At 41.2% G+C, this 20,220-nt stretch overlaps 2 protein-coding genes across 3 annotated transcripts in view; one reads left to right on the forward strand and one right to left on the reverse strand.

Moving 5' to 3' along the window:
- The first annotated feature begins 696 nt into the window (after nt 1-696).
- Nucleotides 697-11,180, forward strand: LOC311231976 (arf-GAP with dual PH domain-containing protein 2-like). Its single transcript, XM_084318621.1, has 11 exons — nt 697-892; nt 1,706-1,836; nt 5,591-5,682; nt 5,999-6,087; nt 6,259-6,362; nt 7,244-7,390; nt 8,778-8,861; nt 9,195-9,257; nt 9,555-9,632; nt 10,414-10,642; nt 10,835-11,180. The coding sequence occupies exons 1-11, from the start codon at nt 805-807 to the stop codon at nt 10,867-10,869; spliced, it is 1,140 nt and encodes a 379-aa protein (XP_084174747.1). The 5' UTR covers nt 697-804; the 3' UTR covers nt 10,870-11,180.
- Nucleotides 11,181-15,810: 4,630 nt separating this feature from the next.
- The window catches only part of LOC311232462 (target of Myb1 membrane trafficking protein), a 75,146-nt gene continuing 70,736 nt past the window's right edge, over nt 15,811-20,220 (reverse strand). For both annotated transcript variants that reach the window (XM_084319272.1, XM_084319271.1), the window contains exon 15: nt 15,811-17,955. In XM_084319272.1, the coding sequence (XP_084175398.1) occupies nt 17,825-17,955 (131 nt within the window). In that variant the 3' untranslated portion in view covers nt 15,811-17,824. The remainder of the gene's footprint in view (nt 17,956-20,220) is intronic.

Here is a 20,220-nt window from a genome sequence, read left to right on the forward strand (position 1 = left end):
GAAAGCTCATGTGTTAATGGTTCCGGACTCGTTCGTCCGTAGGTGACGTCACGTTTCACCTTGTCACTTACTTACAACATTGAAATGAACTGTCAAAACTACGAATAGTTTGCAATGGTGGTATACCTCTTGGTTGATCAGCCACTGTTTAAGGGCAAACTATTTAAGAACCAAGTGGGCCGCTGTGAAAGCTCTATCTATCTTAAATTCCATGTATGTACATAATAACAAAGTACTTTTAATAGCAAAGCAACATTTCTTTTTAATAAAGAGGTGCCAAGATACATTCTAAAACGAAGCATTTTTTTAAAAATAATAATTCTTATTATTCTGCATTTTCGCCTTGTGCTATATTAAATAAAGTTGCATTTGATTATCCTTACTTAGCATTAAAATAGCATATTCAGTGAGCCATCTACCATTATTATTTTATTGTCATAATGCCAATAAATAGGCTATAGCCTTACATGGATGTTTTTCTTCTTTAGCGGGTCAGTCTGCACAATAGCTTTTTTTTCTGTAACATGAGTATATCAACCTATTAATAAAGTATGAAATGGTGACGCCTGTTTCACTTCCTTTCTCTGTTATTTCTAGACCTATGTGATTGTGTACAGAACAATAAACTTCTTAGTGCCGTGCAGCCAAGAGGAAACTAGCACTGCGCACCTCTGGCTAAGCAGAACAATATGCTGCTTTTCACGTATGTCCTCCATGATGCAGACTACAGAATAAACATGGATTTAATACTTTTGAGCTGTTTTGTTGGGACTTTTATTTGACAGAGGCAGGCGAACTTCACTTATGGCAATTCTGGAGAGAAATAAGAAAATTCTGCTTGGTTTGGCGAAACAGCCAGGCAACAACTTGTGTGCTGATTGTGGAGCTCCTGGTGGGTAGGCTATAGCTGTCAAGGAATCGTCAATGCGTGAAATAATCAAATCACATTAATCTTTTGATGTAAAGATTGTTTGAAGGCTAATTAGTAATTTCATTTTTAAACATTTGAGATTTGAAATGTGAAGTTGGTTCTGAATGGTGGAATCATTTCCCCCATATGCTGTTACCTCAGGGTAGTGTAAGTGAACTTTATATTCTAATATACATTTGAATTAAGAAGAGCCCAGCAGGGCATATGAGTTTAGAACTATTTCCAAAACAATACTTTAGAGCTGTGTCCTGTGTCACGTTTTCTACATATCATGAGGGGAAGTTATACTATTTCATTCAGTCAGTGACTTCAGTGTACTGTATATGTTCCTCCTTTCCAGTAAATCATCTATAATTTATCAGAACCTCTGACAACTTGACAAGCACTGTGGAAAATTGTTTGTGACACTCAAAGTCCAATAGGTCAATTTATGTTAGCCTTACTGAAAACTAAACTGCAAACAGAAACTAAAATGGTTTTCTGCAGTATTGTGTGCAGATAGAGAAACAAATTCACTTTTTAATTAGTCTCTGCTGTCAGATATGGCTAATATAACAGGAAATGTAAAAAAAAAAAAAAACACACAAGCCACTAAATATTGGTCAATTTAGGCTGTGGATGGTAAGTTTGTCTACTGTAACTAACCGTCATCTGAAGACTATCTTCTATTCTGAATATACATTTGGCTGGGAAAATTGTTTATTTTCTGCCCTGTGTGTCTAAATAAATAGTGTCTGATAACAAATTAAATATTTGACTGACTTTTGTTCACAGAGCCTGACTGGGCCTCATACACCCTTGGTATCTTTGTCTGCCTTCACTGTTCGGGGACACATCGCGATTTACCAGCAGTCAGCAGAGTTAAGTCCATACGTCTTGACAACTGGGAAGATTCACTGGTGGAGGTACAGTGTATATTCACCTTGTTTATGTAGGCCATACATATCCTGTTGTATTCAGTGCATCAGTGCAAAGCAAATTCCTTGTAGGCCTATGTGAAAAGTATACTTGGCAATAAAGACCTTTCTGATTCTGATTCTGATTCTGACATGTACTGTAGTTCAATTACTAGTTTAAAATAAAACTACAATTTTCAGTTGTTGGGTGATGGTTTAACTTTAAAATCTCAGTAGCTTTTTCTTTTCTACTTTGGGTCATATAGTTTAGGTAGACCTACTACATATTTCCCTAAAGGTTTTGTGACAACTGCTCCCTGTCCTCTCCTTAACCCTGTAAGGAACACGACAATATTAGGGGAAATGCACTTATCGTCTTTTCCAGAGAAGATAGATACCAATTTCCTGTGTTCAGTACCCTGCTAGAAAAGGCTTGTTTTTCTAGCAGGGATAGAAAGCAACCCGGCTGCAAGCTAGCCTAGCTTAGCACAAATGATTGGAAGTGGGTACGGATCAGCTAGCCTTGCTGTTGGCCAAAAACACCTTTCTCTGAGTTTTAAGCTAGGCTAGTGGTAGCAGCCGGATATAGTTTTCTACTGAACGCACAGAGAGGAAATTAGTATCTATCTTCTTGTCTGACTCTGGAGAAGATGATAAGTGAATTTACCATAATGTTGGTGTGTTGCTTTAAAACACACCCTGGGTATGTCTGAGTGAGGTTTTGCCTGACTAAATCAAACACACCCATACTTTACTCTGTGAATGAATGAATGAATGAATGAATGAATGAATGAATGAATGAATGAATGAATGAATGAAAACTTTATTTAACAGATTGCAGAATGGGTACAATACAGTACGGCTCAATACACACAATTGTTAAGGGGATGCAGACCAGAGAAAGACGTTTGTCTTGTTTACATCAGGGTCCCCCATTTTCAATTCATATTGACATTTATGACATACACAACATACAGGTATTTAGTACTTATACATTTGTGACATAAACGGTATTCAAATATACAGTACTGTTACCCATAGATCCTGACAGAGTATATACATATGATGGGGAGGGGACTGTACATTAGGAGGGGGTGGGTGGGTGGGAGAGAAATATACATACGGTGGGGAGGAGACTGTACATTTGGAGGGGGTGGGTGGGTGGGAGAGAAATATACATACGGCGGGGAGAGAATATATACATGCGGTGGGCAGGAGACTGTCTATTAGGAGGGGGTGGGGGGTTTGGGCATTTACGGTGGCCAGTTTCGAATTGCAGCCTCCCGTAGGTGCTCTTTAAGAGCGGTTTTGAATGTGGGTAGGGATTCACATTCCTTTACAGCTTTGGGTAGGGCGTTCCACATTGATGTGGCATAATTGTGAAACGTGTTTAGTCCCTTGTTTGAGCCAAATCTGGGTTTAACATGATTTGTTGAGCTTCCTCTGGTGTTGTGGTCGTGGTATTCACTGACCTTTGGGAAGTATTTTGACATGTACATGGGTACCTTAGTCGTATAGTGTATCTTGTAGACCAGGCCCATTGCAAGTTGCTGTACTCTGTTGTCTACTCTAAGCCATCCTAGGTTGTCAAAGTGGGCAGGGGTGAGGTGGGTTCTACGGGTAAGGTCAAGTAGTAGTCTGACCAGTTTGTTTTGTGATGTTTGTAATCTTGTTTTTAGCGCCTTTGAGGTGCTTTGGTACCATGAGGTGCAAGCATAGTCGTAGTACCCTTGAATGAGTGCTCCTGCCAGAGTCTTCAGGGTATTCTTGTTTACCAGAGAGGAGATCCGGTACAAGAATCGAGTTAGTTGGTTGACTTTTTTTATTACATTGGATGCCATTTTGTCACAGGAAAGATTTGCCTTTAGGTATAGGTAATTTCATCTTTCCTTGTGACAATATTGTCACCCACTGTAACTGAGAAGCCGTCGGTCTTGCTGAGTTTGTTATTTGAACCGAAGAGAATGGACTCTGTTTTGCCCATGTGTAATGATAGTTTGTTATCAGCGAGCCATATGCAGATTTTGCCTAGTTCCGAGCTGAGGGTTTTTTCAACCTGCAACTTGTTCTTGTCAGAGACCAGCAGGGCTGAGTCGTCCGCAAACAAGAACAAGTTGTCATGTCATGTCATTTGCATAAATTAGGAACAGTAGCAGTCCTAGTATGCTTCCTTGTGGAACACCACAGCTCACTGTGAGGGGGGGGGGGGGGGGTAGAGTACCGTTTACCTCCACCATCTGTTCTCTCCCCTCCAGGTAGGATTGCATCCAGCTCACTGATAGACTATCAAAACCAATTGCTTTTAGCTTGTCAATCAGAATGGAGTGATTGACAGTGTCGAAGGCCTTTTGTAGGTCCAGCATGACCATGCCGCAGTATTTGCCCGCGTCCACCTCTTGTTTGATGTGGTCGTTCAAATAGAGAAGGCATGTGTCAGTGGAGTGGGACGTTCTGAAGCCAGATTGGAATTCGTAGATTCGATTTTTTCCCGCCAGGTACTTTTCGACCTGTTCGTAGACTATTTTCTCCATGACTTTCGAGATGGAGGTAAGAATAGAAACAGGGCGGTAGTTGCCTGGGTCTAATTTGCTGCCCTTTTTGTGCAGAGGGGTCACTCTCGCAATTTTGAAGTCCTTGGGGACGTGTCCCTGTTTTATGGAGAGGTTTATTATGTGTGTGATGACTGGGGTGATGGCGGCTGCTGAGTCTCTGAGGAATTTGGAGGGGATGTTGTCATGGCCAGTGGCCTTGTTAGGTTGGAGGGCGCTCAATTTTTTGAGTACCTCATCGGTTGTTACCATTTCTAGTTTGAAGTCGTCTTTGCGGACCCCTAGGTTTTTGTAGTATGCTACTATGTGTTCTACCCCATAATGCCCTGAGTGGGAGGGTAGTTTGTTTACCAGTGTTGTGGCTATGTTTGTGAAGAAGGTGTTTAAGTAATTGGCTACATTGTGTTAGTTCAGTTGTTGCTCCATATAACTAACTATACAATATTTCAGACTCAGATTGTGAAAATCTTTCGCCATGTAGTTTGGATGTAGTTGAACTACTTATTCAAAGCAATTTTGGTTTGACAACCTACATTTTTTGAGAGTAGTTAAGATTTAGTCAACTACTTTTCATTGTGAAGTAGTTAGTAGTTTGGTCAAATACAGTTTTAGATTTGTTTCCCCAACACTAGTGCCTCCATCCACGGTCATTCATGGTGTGTGAACGCTGTGGGATCAAAGTTGAGGTGTAGCCAGAGATTTTGAGCCTATTAAAGTGGCCCAGGTCCCCGATACCCCAAGACCAGACATGACATTTAGACCAAAATATTTGGTCTAAAACGAGGTAATTTGGTGCGGCTGGGTAGCGCAGTGGACTAAGCACTTACCTACCACCGGAGAGACTCTGGGATCTAATCCAGCTGTCAGCGGTACCTCCGGCTTGGTCAGTTGTCCCTACTAACACAATTGGTGCAGTGTTAGCGGGTGGGAAGACGGTGGGGTACTGTATGTGCCCTGGTTGTTGTAAACTGTGACTCCTACTGGTCGGTCGGGGCGCCTGTTCAGCAGGGAGGGGATCTGAAATAAAAGAAGAAGCGGCTGGCGACTCCACATGTATCGGAGGAGGCATGTGGTAGTTCTACACCCTCCCCAGGCCGACTAAATTGGGATGGGTGAAAAATACAGAAAGCCCCCCCCCAAAAAAGGTAAGTCTGTGGTATGTATAGTGTTGTTGTGAAATTCAAATATACACAGCATTATCTCTTGGTTTGCAGTTCATGAAGGAGAGGGGGAATTCTGCCGTCAAAGCCATTTATGAAAAGTGTATACCTGCCTTCTTCTACCAGCCACAACAAAAGGACTGTGTGTGAGTGTCACTTTATAAACTCATTTCATTCATCATGTCAGCTGAGTGGAAGTGAAAACTGATGAAACTGATGAAACAAATAAGCTATTGATAGTCTGAGAGTGGAGAGGAACAAACCCACAAGGTTGGATTTCATGATTGGGTAAACCTTGTAGGGTAGAAAACTGTTTTAGTTATTATTCACCTATGAGTCTATCCATTCACAGTTGTTAATTAAGGCTTGTAGTTATTGTTATCATTAGTACAGTGCCTATGGCTTGTCCATAACAAGATATGACAAATAAACAATGAGTGTTTTGCTTTGCTTTTTTACTAGTGTTCTTAAGGATCAGTGGATCCGCTCTAAGTATGAGAGAAGAGAATTCACAGGAGAGAAGAACTACCTTCAGCAAGATTATAGCACAGGTAATTAGCCTACCAATATTCTGACACAAACATTTCTTTTGATCAGCTAAACATTTATAATTCTGCATACCAAGCGGTAAATCTCTATACGGCCCAGAGGATGGGGTCTGAGTTCAGAACTTTATTTTATTTAGTCTTATCAATATATTTTATTGATTTGATGTCATCTAGATCGGCTTGATCTATGGAAAAAGGCCAAGGACAGCAAGCAGTTCCTGAAGCGGACCTTCCTACTGTCCCAGGAAGACTTTACTCTCAGATACTTCATTTCAGATGTGGGTAGCTCTTTCACCATATGTCCCTATTTGCTGTATAATTCATTCAATCTTTATTTAATCTCGAAATATCATTTAGAGCAGGCTCTCATTTACAATGACGTCAAGAGGAATAATACAGAATACAAAAACAATATAAAAACAGATAAGTCAATCAATAGATAATTTTTAATAAATCAAAACAACTACAGACAGTTTAAGGTGCTTGTGCACAGAAGCTAAAAGCAGATTTTCCTAATTCAGTGCAAACTCTGGGGACTTTAGGTATAAGCCAATCACCAGAGCGAGTGTGATAAGTTCCAGAGTTCCAGCCCAGTAATGAAGTGATGTAGGGGTGGGAGATCATCAACAATGGCTTTATACAGAAACAGGTGCAAGTCATGTCTCTCTACCAGAGAGGACCACCCAACCTTATCATACAGGATACAATGATATTCGGTACCATAACTGTCACCAGTGATACATCTAAGGGCAAAATGATATACAGAGTGGAAGCAGCAGCATGTCTATAAACTATGTCTCCATAATCCAAAAGAGACAAAAATAGCTTCAACGACCCTCCTTCTGCTAAACATAGGAAAATAGGGTTAGTTTCTGTACAAAAAGCCAACCTTCTGTAATAATGCTTTATGACTTCATGGACTAGATCTAGAACAACATACTTTGCACTTAAAATCTGTTAATATGATATTATACGACTGAGTTAATTAATTGGAATTGCTTTTGAATTATTTCTTTTGAATTTGCAATATCTGGCACTTCCAAACCCCAGACATCCACCCAGATATGGATTCCCGTCTGTTTGTGACATTTCTTATTAATATCAGTCCATCATCCTCCACATCGCACAGTACATTCTGTATGTCCATCCACTCTAACAGTCCAAGGCTCCCAGAGCAGTCATCTCCATGAAGGACCTGAATGCCGCTTTCCAGCCTGAGAAGATAGGCCACGCGCATGGGCTCCACATTTCCTATCTGCAAGAGGAATGCTCCAGGAATCTGTTTGTTTACCACGAACGTGGGCAGGTAAGACAACAGACCTATTTTTGAATTAACGACTTCATTGGTTCACAACCCTTAATAAAGTGCTCTGGGTGAGGTCCCAAAAATAGTCAACATCAAGGCTTGTATTCACAAAGCACCCAGACCAGGTCCCAGACAGTTCTATTATACAGATCCATGTCAATGTTAATCTATTATATCATTCTCCATATATCCCTTCACATCTTATACCGGCAAAACAATTACAGATTGAGCTATTCTATTCTGAGGTGCATATTGCATACTGGCCCGGGGTTTACTGGGTATTCTACACCTATCTCCTTACTTATCAATGATGTTGTCAATCAGTAGAGTCCTTTCTCAGCACAATTCATCCTGTTCCTCATGCTGGATACCTGCAGCTTCGGCTCGTCACAAACTAAAACAATGAGGCCAAGCTCCTGTCTTTACAAGCTGACTGGAACTAACTGAACCCTACTCCTCAGTGCACACAAAGTCCATTTGGACTAGTTTTAGTCAAGCTGGTACAGAGAAAAGCTTGGCCCCACTGACTTTGCGGCTAACTAAGCGGAGCTGTGGGTATCCAGTATGACGAACAGCATGGATTGTGCTGAGAAACCAACAGCATTGACAAGTAGGATATATATAAGGCTAGTAGGGGTGTAAAGATACACATATCCATACCGAACCGTTTCAGTGTACCCTACCATACCGAACGGCTGTGTACCGAACGAATACAACGTTAACCACTAACGACCACCCACCGGGGGCTGTTTTTTTCACAATCTAATATAATTATTATAATATTTTTTTTTCTTTGCAAGTCGATTATTAATTTCAATATAGAATATTCGTTGACAGCCCTACAAGTACAATTAGTTATTGCACACTACATCACCCCTGAGTGGAACATGGAAAGCCAAACTTTCCCCCACTGTACCGAAAACCCATACTGAACCGTGACTTCAAAACCGAGGTACGTACCGTACCGTGGTTTTTGTGTACCGTTACACCCCTAAAGGCTAGGGTTCCAAAATTGTGAACTATCCCTTTACCAGGGGGCATCCTGGTTGTTCAGCAGGTGCACATCACACTCTCAACATGTCATAGGGTTGAATCTGCCTCACAACCTTTTTATTTCCATCATCATACCCTCTTTCTCCCCTGTTTCTTCTGTCACTCCTGTGTCGACCTAATAAAACAAGCATATATATATAGATAGATAGATAGATAGATAGATAGATAGATAGATAGATAGATAGATAGATAGATAGATAGATAGATAGATAGATAGATAGATAGATAGATAGATAGATAGATAGATAGATAGATAGATAGATAGATATACACAGTCTGAGTAGTATAATAATTTGTTCATCTCTCTTGCATGTTTCCAACATGTTCCAACTAGTTAATTGTATCCTGGTTCAACGCTATTCGGGCGACCAGGTTGGCCTACCTCCAGAAGAGGAATCCAACTGCTCCGGACAGTGATGTAAGACGTTTTGCAGTCTTTCAAAACTTTTTATTATTTTTCCAAAAGGCAAAGTATTAAAGACAACATAATAGACAACATATTTACAATGAAAATATTCACTAAAATAAATAAATGATGAATGAATGAATGAAACAGACATACAACAACAAACAAATAAACACACAGATAAACAAACTACATAAGTCAGCAGCAACTAAAGTTATTGCAGCTACAGTTTCAGCTGATTTTACACAGTAAACAAATACAAGTACAACTACCAAGTATGTGGACTTCAGATATTTCTAAATAAGTTCAACCCTTTCAACTTCTTCCCTTGCCATAACTCTGCAGCTCATACCTCAAATAACCAGAATCAATCTAAAGGAGGGCTTTATGGAGAAGACTGGACCAACGGTCAGTCAAGCACCACATTAATTGAGCTAATTGTCTTACACATTAATACCCAGGCAGTGTGTTAGCCAACCTGACCCCTCTCTCTCTCTCTCTCTCTCTCTCTCTCTCTCTCTCTCTCTCTCTCTCTCTCTCTCTCTCTCTCTCTCTCTCTCTCTCTCTCTCTCTCTCTCTCTCTCTCTCTCTCTCTCTCTCTCTCTCTCTCTCTCTCTCTCTCTCTCTCTCTCTCTCCTCCTCTCTCTCTCTCTCTCTCTCTCTCTCTCTCTCTCTCTCTCTCTCTCTCTCTCTCTCTCTCTCTAGCAATGGGAGCCATTCAAGAAGAGGTGGTTCATACTGAGTGCAATCGACAGAAAGCTTCTCTATTTCAAAACTCCCCTGGTAATGGCAATGAACAATTGACTTCTCAGGCATTTTTTGTTATTTCTTAATATATTGTATGGCATGTTCTGTTTTATTGTGGATGGGACCGTTTGGAAATTGGGAGAGAGAGAGAGAGAGAGAGAGAGAGAGATGGGGAGGACATGCAGCATGTCCTGGACCGGATTTGAACGCTGAGTGTATGTGTGCGCCACCGGGGCTCCCCACTTCTCAGGCATTTTTGTCAATTTGACAAGCCCTGGTTCCTTTTTTCTCTCTCACCTATGGGGTTAATGGGGAAGTTGTGTTTCACCAAAGGATTTTATGTTTTGTTTTTTTAAAAGCAAAATTACTAACACTAAATTACCGAATGTTGCTGACGCTGGTGACCTGATCTGCAATCCTAAGCTTGTTTTGGCTAGCAATTTTAACTGCCGCTTCGAGATAAAAAAAAAAGAAAGAAAGAGAAACCTGCCTTATCAGAGAGAAATGTATATTAACATGTGATGGGCTTCTATCCTCCCTACGACCGGCCAGTGGGGGGCATATGCGAGCAACGATCAGGACAGGGGAGGGAGAATTGGCACGAGAGGTAAATTGGGATGTGAGAAAAATCACAGAAAAAGGAGGAGGAAAAGTAGATAAAAAAAAAGAAAATGGGGACCCTGATGTAAACAACGAGACGAAAGTCTTTCTCTGGTCTGCCTCCCCTTAACAATTGTGTGTATTGAGCTGTACTGTATTGTACCCATTCTGCAATCTGTTAATACAATTTTCACTCAATCAATCAATCTACCTATAGGACGCCACAGAGCTGGGTGCTGTCTTCATTGGCTCGGAGTGCCACAAGTACTCTGTGACAGAGGGGTCCCCTAAAGGCTCACGGGGCAGCCGCTGGCGCTGTGGCGTCACCCTGGAGACGCCGGGCAGACAGTTTGTGTTTATGTGTGAGCAGGAACAGGACCAGAGGGATTGGCTGGAGGCCTTCAGACGGGTCATCTCTCAACCCATGACCAGGCAGGACTATGCTAGTAAGATATTCATGATTATGTCTTCCCTGATAACAGCGTGAGTCAAGTATCTGGCCAATAAATAATAATATCTGGCTAATAAATAATAATATCTGGCTAATAAATAATAAACAGCCAATGAACACACCAATCGGGCATTTCTTATGCGTATGGTCGCCTATGCCATTTGACTTTGCTCTCTCTCTCTTTCAGATGAAGCCAATTGGAGGAGAGAAAGAGGAAAATGACTGCAGTCTGCACTAATTTTGATGATCGCTGAAGGATGTGATATGTGGAAAAGATCCTCTTTGGAAAACACAATACTGATGGTTTCAGTTTATAAGCATGTTCCTGGGGGTCAAATGACATGACCTGTATTGCAGCTGGGGACTCTGATTAACACCAGTGATTTTTGGATTACTGTAACATATGCTACCACAGCACTTTGATACTCTGCTTGACTATGGGACAATGCAGTGCATTTATAATAAAACACAAGATACATGTGCCCTAGTGATAAGGATAAGCGCTCAAAGAAGAAACCCAATCTCATTGCCAAACATCTACAGTATGATACTCATAGTGGTCAAATAAAAAAGGTCATATTATGAGTGTGTGTGCGTGTGTGAACCCAGTTTAGGATAGGGAATAGGATACAAACCCGGTTTAGGGTAAGGGGTGTAGGGGTAGGGAATAGGATACATACCCCGTTTAGGGTAAGGGGTGTAGGGGTAGGGAATAGGATACAAACCCTGTTTAGGGTAAGGGGTGTAGGGGTAGGGAATAGGATACAAACCCGGTTTAGGGTAAGGGGTGTAGGGGTGGGGAATAGGATACAGACCCAGTTTAGGGTAAGGGGTGCAGGGGTAGGGAATAGGATACAAACCCGGTTTAGGGTAAGGGGTGTAGGGGTGGGGAATAGGATACAGACCCAGTTTAGGGTAAGGGGTAGGGAATAGGATACAAACCTGGTTTAGGGTAAGGGGTGCAGGGGTAGGGAATAGGATACAAACCCGGTTTAGGGTAAGGGGTGTAGGGGTAGGGAATAGGATACAAACCTGGTTTAGGGTAAGGGGTGCAGGGGTAGGGAATAGGATATAAACCCGGTTTAGGGTAAGGGGTGTAGGGGTAGGGAATAGGATACAAACCTGGTTTAGGGTAAGGGGTGTAGGGATAGGGAATAGGATACAAACCCGGTTTAGGGTAAGGTGTGGGTGCAGGAGGAATAACTTACACTTCATCCAAATGACCATTGTGAATTTGTTATATTCTGCCTTTTTTCCGTCAATAATATTTACACTTGTCATAGATATAGAATGACTGTCATAGAGGTTTCAATATATCCCTGAATGACCGTGTCAGGGATATTTTGGGTGTCAGGTTATGGATTTACCCAGACCGACCACCTAGAGGATGAACCCTATTGATCTTGGTGACCCCATGACTGTAAATTAAAGTAGAATAAAATAAAATATCAGGCCAAATGTAAATTGGTCAAATAAGTAAAACCATGAACTACTCCTCGGCTCAGATTAGAGGCATGGTCAAAAAATGTGGATTGAAATCCTCTATGATCAGCAACCAATGTCACTAACTCCCTCATTCAGTCAGTCAGTCAGTCATTCACTCATACTTAGGCTATGTTCACACTCAGATCTGTTTTTTTCTCATGGAATCTGATCTTTTCAATTCTGATTTGGGGCAATTTTATATGTGGTCCTAATCAGATACAGGTCAGATTTTTTGCAATGCAACCCCTGAACAGTCATATCAGAATTAATGTGACTTTTACGTCACTCTGGATCAACATTCACCACAATTCTGTGGCAGGAGTCACTGTGAATACAAACATGGAAGACAGCTGTGATGGAGGTGGTTAGTGGAGGGCCAGTGAGGTGTTTACCTTATAAGTAATTAGGGTGATTCTTCTGTACAAGAAAAACTTGAGCAAATACTTGAGGGGACATATCATAACCGGTCTGTGTTTGAAAGAATAAATGTCTCTCTTTCACGTCCTCCTCACTGCAGTTATCTATCTGCTCAAGAATTAGCTGACCTCCACTGCACATCAATTTGTAAATTAAACCATAAACTGGGACTTCAGTGTCCTCCATGTCTATGTCCATCTTTGTTATTGTTCATTTGAGCATGCGGTCAGTTCAGGGACGTGACCAGTTCACACTGGAATCTGATATTGTCTATAAATAAATAATCATATGTTTAAAATGTTCAATGTCAGATTATCATTGAATGAAAAAATGCTGATCTTTGTAGTGTTCTGGATGGATGTAGAATCAAAGGGGCCAGTGTAGACATTGTATGCACTTCAGTATCACATTATAAAGAGAGATCACAGACACACAGAGTAGGCTACAGTACATCTTAATCATAGGCTATTGAATCGGTAGGGACTCGAGGACCTGTAGTGGTTGGTAGGTAATTCATGAGATGAATGAATGAAAACTTTATTTAACAGATTGCATAATGGGTACAATACAGTACGGCTCAATACACACAATTGTTAAGGGGATGCAGACCAGAGAAAGACGTTTGTCTTGTTTACATCAGGGTCCCCCATTTTCAATTCATATAGACATTTATGACATACACAACATACATGACATTTATGGCATAGGGACATATAGGTATTTAGTACTGATACATTTGTGACATAAACAGTATTCAAATATACAGTACTGTTACCCCTAGATCCTGACAGAGTATATACATATGATGGGGAGGGGACTGTACATTAGGAGGGGGTGGGTGGGTGGGAGAGAAATATACATATGGTGGGGTGGAGACTGTACATTTGGAGGGGGTGGGTGGGTGGGAGAGAAATATACATACGGCGGGGAGGGAATATATACATGCGGTGGGGAGGAGACTGTCTATTAGGAGGTGGTGGGGGGTTTGGGCATTTACGGTGGCCAGTTTCGAATTGCAGCCTCCCGTAGGTGCTCTTTAAGAGCGGTTTTGAATGTGGGTAGGGATTCACAATTAGGACACAACAATCTTGTGCTTTTAATAAATTAGCTTATATTTAGATCGAAATGCTTAATCCCATGGTCTCGGGGAGCACTCTCTCAAGCGCGCGGTTCGTTGTTTCGGCCGCCTGTCCTAGGACAGCGTCTGATGGCCTGGCTGCTTGATTGATTGATTGAAAACTTTATTAACAGATTGCAGAATGGGTACAATACAGTACAGCTCAATACACACAATTGTTAAGGGGATGCAGACCAGAGAAAGACTTTCGTCTAGTTTACATCAGGGTCCCCCATTTTCAATTCATCAGGACATATATGACATACATGACATACAGATAGACAGTACTGCTACATCTATACATTTATGACATACCAGATTTGCAAATACAGTACTGTTTGTGATACAAAAAGAGTCCAGAAAAGGGAGTATATACATTTGACGTAGAAACTGTACATTGGAGGAGGTTGGGTGGGGGGGGTTGGGTAGGGAGGGGTTTGGGGGGGGGGAACACTGTACGACTGTACAAGCAAAACTGTACATTGGGATATTGACAACCATACTGGGTAATTTACATTGGAGGGGGTTGGGGGGAAACACTGTACAAACAAGCAAAACTGTACATTGGGGGGGGGGGGTGAATTTGGAAAGGATAGGTTTGATTGATTGAAAACTTTATTAACAGATTGCAGAATGGGTACAATACAGTACGGCTCAATACAAAACAACTGCTAAGAGGATGCAGACCAGAAAAATACTTTTGTCTTGTTTACATCGGGGTTCCCCATTTTCAATTCATCAGGACATTTATGAAATACAAGACATACAGATATAATACGACTATGCTTGCACCTCATGGTACCAAAGCACCTCAAAGGCCCTACAAACAAGACTACAAACATCACAAAAAAAACTGGTCAGACTGCTTGACCTTACTCCTAAAACCCACCTCACCCCTGCCAATTTTGACAACCTAGGATGGCTTAGAGTAGACGACAGAGTACAACAACTTGCAATGGGCCTGGTCTACAAGATACACTACACCACTAAGCTACCCATGTACATGTCGAAATACTTCCCAAAGGTCAGTGAATTCCACGACCACAACACCAGAGGGAGTTCCACAAATCATGTTCAACCCAGATTCGGCTCAAACAAGGGACTAAACACGTTTCGCAATTATGCCACAACAATGTGGAACGGCCTACCCACAGCCGTAAAATAATGTGAATCCCTACCCTCTTTCAAAACCGCTCTCAAAGAGCACCTACTCCCTTACGACTATGGGAGGGCCTTTAGGCTGCAATTCGAAACTGGCCCCTGTAAAAAAAATCAATCAATCAGCCATGCTGGTATTCAATAGTTAACATTGATGCTTTCAGAATTGAAATGTATTGCCAAAGTACATCATGCTTAAAGGGGCAGTTCACCCAATTCTACAAAACATAATATTTCCCCCCTTACCCAGAGTGCTATCTATCCATCAAGATCATTTTGGTGTGATTTGTTTAAGCCCCTTTCGGACATGAACTGGACTCCAGGTCTTAACCGCACATTACTCGGAGGGCCTATATGTCCAAACACAAACAGTAAAATTATTCTGCAGATTTTACGCGTAATGACATGTCCAAACACAAGCAGATCACTGTTCGCATATTGATTAATATAGACTAACCATGTTACCTATTTCTAAAACAAAATCATCATCCTCCAGCACTTTGAAACAGCATAAAACTGCTCCATGCATAGTGCAAAGTCATTGCAGAATCGGAAGTGCTGGAGGACGATGATTTTGTGTTAGAAATAGGTAACACTTTTGCCTGCATGTTGTGGTGTGGATTAAAACCTTTTGGTTTTAAGACCCATTTGCTTTTGGTTCGCTCAGAACCCAGCCAGAACTCTGACCATGGGATTCGGTAAGTATGCGAATAGCTTTGCATCGACTACACTACTAATGGCAAGTATTTCATGTCCAAAAATCCAAACTATCCCTTTAATATAATTATGGATTATATCTTAAAATCTGCTACAAAATAAAGGTGAAAATGGCAATGATATTTAGTCCCTACCAGTATCATGAGAATTAACATTCCTTAAAGTTTTTATAACTTAACACAACAACAACAACAACAACAGACAAAACATGTTTGTTAAGACAATTTCCCATTTATTCAAGGCTACGTAAAATCACCTCCTTCCTGGTCAAAAGCTCCACAGTGGCACATTTTTTAACATCACTCTTCTCTGTAAACACTTCAAAAGAAACACTTCTGTTCAAATATCATTTTCTTTGCATCATCTTCATAATAAGCTTCATAAATACATAATACATACAGTGGTTCATACTACAACACCACAGAATTAACTGGAAAATACTGCATGTCTGTAATAATAAGATTGGTCTTAGATTTTATAAAATACAGCAAGTAGTATTATGTGTGTGTGTGTGAGAGAGAGAAAGAGAGAGAGAGACAGAGAGAGAGAGAGAGAGAGAGAGAGAGAGAGACAGAGACAGAGACAGAGACAGAGACAGAGAAATCATGTCAGAGTTCAATATTATAACAATGTAAAATGCATATTAAGGAAATATTACTTTTAGGAAAACCTGACATGTTGGCACAGCAAGTGTGTGTGTGTGTATTTTCTCCCCACGCCCTAGTTGGGGAAAACTTCCGATGATCACAAGAATTAATTTTTTTTATTTTAGGTTAGGGTCGGGTGTGAGGTCTCCACTGAGTTTAACCTCTTAAGCCCTAGCCATATTTTCAGAAGATTCACCTAAAAGTACATACCCAAGTAAATGGAAGATTGCTCCACTTCTACAAGGCATTTGCATGTTCCTGTTATCTAGGCCATCTATGAATCTCAGGGAATGTATTCCCAGTGTCAGAAATACTGTGTCTATTACTAGGCTTGTGTAAATTGTAATGAACCAAAGGAGAATATCAATTATTATTATTATCTTTTTTTTCATCTTTGACGGTGAATAACACCATGCTAACATTGGCCAGATGTGAAGAATTGCCACTGGGCTCATTCAGCAGCTTCTTGAGATCATGTGTACAAAAAATCTAAGCAAATTAATAAAGGGCAGATTTACAGGGGTTTCTGTAGATACAGTACTGAATTTTACCATGCGGACACATGCCATTTTAAATATGAATATAGAATCAGGCCTATAAATTACCTTATTATGGCCAAGTCACACATCTATGGATCAGGCCAAATCTCCTCTTTTCAATGGCAGAGTTCAATCTGGATTTAGTACCACCAGGCGCCCGTAACAAGGCAGCAAAGACCGTGAATGAAATTTACTGTAAGTACAGTTACTTTTTTGTAATGAAAAAAAGCTCTGCCATTTTTCATCAGATTGTTCTATTTTATGGCAATAAAGTTCAGGTTTGTTCGACCCATGAGACATAATCACAAAAATAACGTTCAAAAACAATTTCACGCCAGACGGCTCCAAGTTTGACAGGGGCTGGCGTGAGCTGGGTAGTGTAGTTTTATGAAATTCGAAAGCCCATCGAAAGCCATGGGTCTCTTCTCTCTTAGGACTATATATTGTGGGGCGACAGTAGCTCGGGAGGTAGAGCAGTCGTCTGGCAATCCGGAGGTTCCCTGTTCGATTCCCGCTCCTCCCGGGCAGCGTGTCGATGTGTCCTTGAGCAAGACACTTAACCCCTAATTGCTCCCGATGAGCAGGTTGGCACCTTGCATGGTTGCCTCCGCCGTCGGTGTGTGAATGTGTGAGTGAATGTGTGAGTGAATGGGTAAATGTGAGTAACAGATTGTAAAGCGCTTTGGATAAAAGCGCTATATAAAAAAGCAGCCATTTACCATTTACTATAAACACAAATGACTGCGTCATTTCCTCGCGTATATAGCCGCCGGTTTCTGATACAATGCGCCAGAATTTTTGTAAACTCATATTTCACTAATAACACTTAAAATCATTGGTAAACAAACGTAGTGCTGAAAATATACATACACGTTGACTGCTGTTTTGGGTTAGGGTTAGGGTCTTTACTCAGGGCAGGGTTAAAGTTAGGCTTAGGTTTATGAACAACCTTTTAGGTGACAACTATGATGGGATCCAGCATTGCTGATTGGCCGATCACCAACTACAGCGTGGGAGAAAAAGACACTTGTGGCCTATGATATCTATGACAAGCATATGTTGAGCTGTAAGTCAACTCCTCTTGCATGACTCCAGTCTCAGAGTGTAAACAGCTGGTCATGTGACTTGTCATCTTTGTGCCGGTTGAACTGTGGCGGGGGTCTGGATGTGGATGGGGGAATGCTGTGGTCCACCACCTGCGCCCTCTCCTCCAGAAACCTGTCAAACTCTGAGGATGAGAAGAGTGGTTAGGTGAGTGAATGAGTGAGTGAGTGTGTAAACATGGAGAGAAAGATTAACGTTTATATTCATATCATACTGTATATAATAATGTAATATAATAACAATAATCATAATCATCATCACAATATCATATATATATACATTTCTTATTTGGCTTGTTTTCTTTGTATGCTCTGCATCTTTGAAAATGTGGGTCACCCTCAACTGATTCTCTGAGGCTTAAATAAAGGTTTGAATTGACTTGAATTGAATATCACTTGCAGCCTGCACTAACATTAGGGTTCCCACGCTTGCCTTGAATTTTTTTTCCATACTACCTCCTGATTTTCCAGGTACCATATTAAGTGATGATCTATAGGCCCCTGAAGTTTTCCACCCCCATCTGCGCCCCCCTCCCCTCACACACAACCCCCTAGGACAGGGGTTCCCAAACTTTTCAGGCCAGGGCCCAGAAAATAAGGCGTCAGAGAGCCGCGGCCCAATGGACATCGTCAGGCTTTTTTTTTTTTTTTTTTTTTACCAGGTGACCGATTTTTTAAGCCAAATGTCACTTCAATCCTATTAAGTTAGTTCAAGTTAGTTATTCATTTATATGTGCTATTTATGAGAGGGCTAACTTGTTGCAAAATAATAATGATAATAATAATAGCCTCATTAAAATACTATTGTTGCTTCGGTTGTTTTCAGCGTTTTATGTGCATAATCTGTTATTTAGTTTGAAATGTTCGTTGAAATAAGAAGATTTTTCGTTTTTGTTTATTTATTAAGTTAATATAAAACCTTTGCATTGTATCTTTGCATGTCAACTAATAAAGAAACTTGTCAAAACTTGTCAAACCATATAGTCACATTTTAGAATACAATAGAATAGAATTTTAGAATACAACTAGAAACACTGTCCTGGCCTGCTTCTAAGTTCAGTGGCCTGACAATTTTTTTTTTTTTTTTAAATCATCTCGCGGCCCACCCGTGGCTGCTCGCGGCCCACCTTTGGGTCGCGACCCCGACTTTGGGAACCACTGCCCTAGGACACCTGACTACTTACTTGATTTAAAAGATGTGCCAGTCAAGTCTACATTGTAAATGCTTAGAGATGATGTCTTATTGATAATATCAATGCATGAAATAATGCAACAAGCTGTAGATGAACAACAATTTATTGAACTGGAACACATGAGCACTGGGATTGATATATGTTCTCTCTTCCACTCCTCTCCTATCTCATCCTGTCCTCTTCTCTCCACACCTCCCCTCGTGTCCGCTCCCGTCTTCTCTTCCTACTCTTCTCAACTCCTCTCCACTGTTCTCCCTTTTCCTCTGTCATCCTCCTCTTCCATCTTCGCGGCCTCTTCTCTTCCTGGCTAACTGGCTCGTTAACAGCTAACGTTGGCTAGCTACTGTACCCGGCGCTGGCTAACTGGCTATCGTTATGAGAGCTAACGTTGGCTAGCTACTGTACGTCGCGCTGGCTAACTGGCTCGTTATGAGAGCTAACGTTGGCTAGCTACTGTACCTGGCGCTGGCTAACTGGCTCGTTATGAGAGCTAACGTTGGCTAGCTACTGTACCTGGCGCTGGCTAACTGGCTCGTTATGAGAGCTAACGTTGGTAGCTACTGTACCTGGCGCTGGCTAACTGCCTCGTTATGAGAGCTAACGTTGGTAGCTACTGTACCTGGCGCTGGCTAACTGGCTCGTTATGAGAGCTAACGTTGGCTAGCTACTGTACCTGGCGCTGGCTAACTGGCTCGTTATGAGAGCTAATGTTGGCTAGCTACTGTACCTGGCACTGGCTAACTGGCTCGTTATGAGAGCTAACGTTGGCTAGCTAGTTAGCAAGATTGCACTGCTTACTAACTAACGTTGATAAACCCAGGTTTACCACACAGTTAAAACACAGCTACTTACATTTGAGGATAAACTTGCATAAGAAGTTTCACTCAAGTTTCACTGTAGATGCCAAGGCTCCCTTGGCTCACCAAGTTGCCTGCATCAAATTCCAACATCCAATATACCATATAGGATGCCAAGATCATGCGCTACGACATGGGATCATCCATTTCTATCTACAGTAAAAGCTGTTCACATGTAAAGGGTTTTTATAAACTCATGTTAATTCTGTGCTCAATAGTTAAATTTTATTACACATCATCCAATACAATTTTCCAGGACAACTGTTTCTATTTCCATGTAATTGGTCACGTTTGATCAGTTTCCATGCCTTTCCATACCTGGAAAATGAAAAAATGAATC

This window comes from Notolepis coatsorum (assembly GCF_963971535.1).
Source record: "Notolepis coatsorum genome assembly, chromosome: 7".
Taxonomy (NCBI): domain Eukaryota; kingdom Metazoa; phylum Chordata; class Actinopteri; order Aulopiformes; family Paralepididae; genus Notolepis; species Notolepis coatsorum.

Bases quoted from the DNA above. Each gene is read 5' to 3' on its own strand.
- LOC311231976 (XM_084318621.1), top strand. From the start codon at position 805: ATGGCAATTCTGGAGAGAAATAAGAAAATTCTGCTTGGTTTGGCGAAA. The intron at 1,837-5,590 runs GTACAGTGTATA...CTTGGTTTGCAG, and splicing joins GGGAAGATTCACTGGTGGAG to TTCATGAAGGAGAGGGGGAA. The intron at 10,643-10,834 runs GTAAGATATTCA...TCTCTCTTTCAG, and splicing joins GACCAGGCAGGACTATGCTA to ATGAAGCCAATTGGAGGAGA.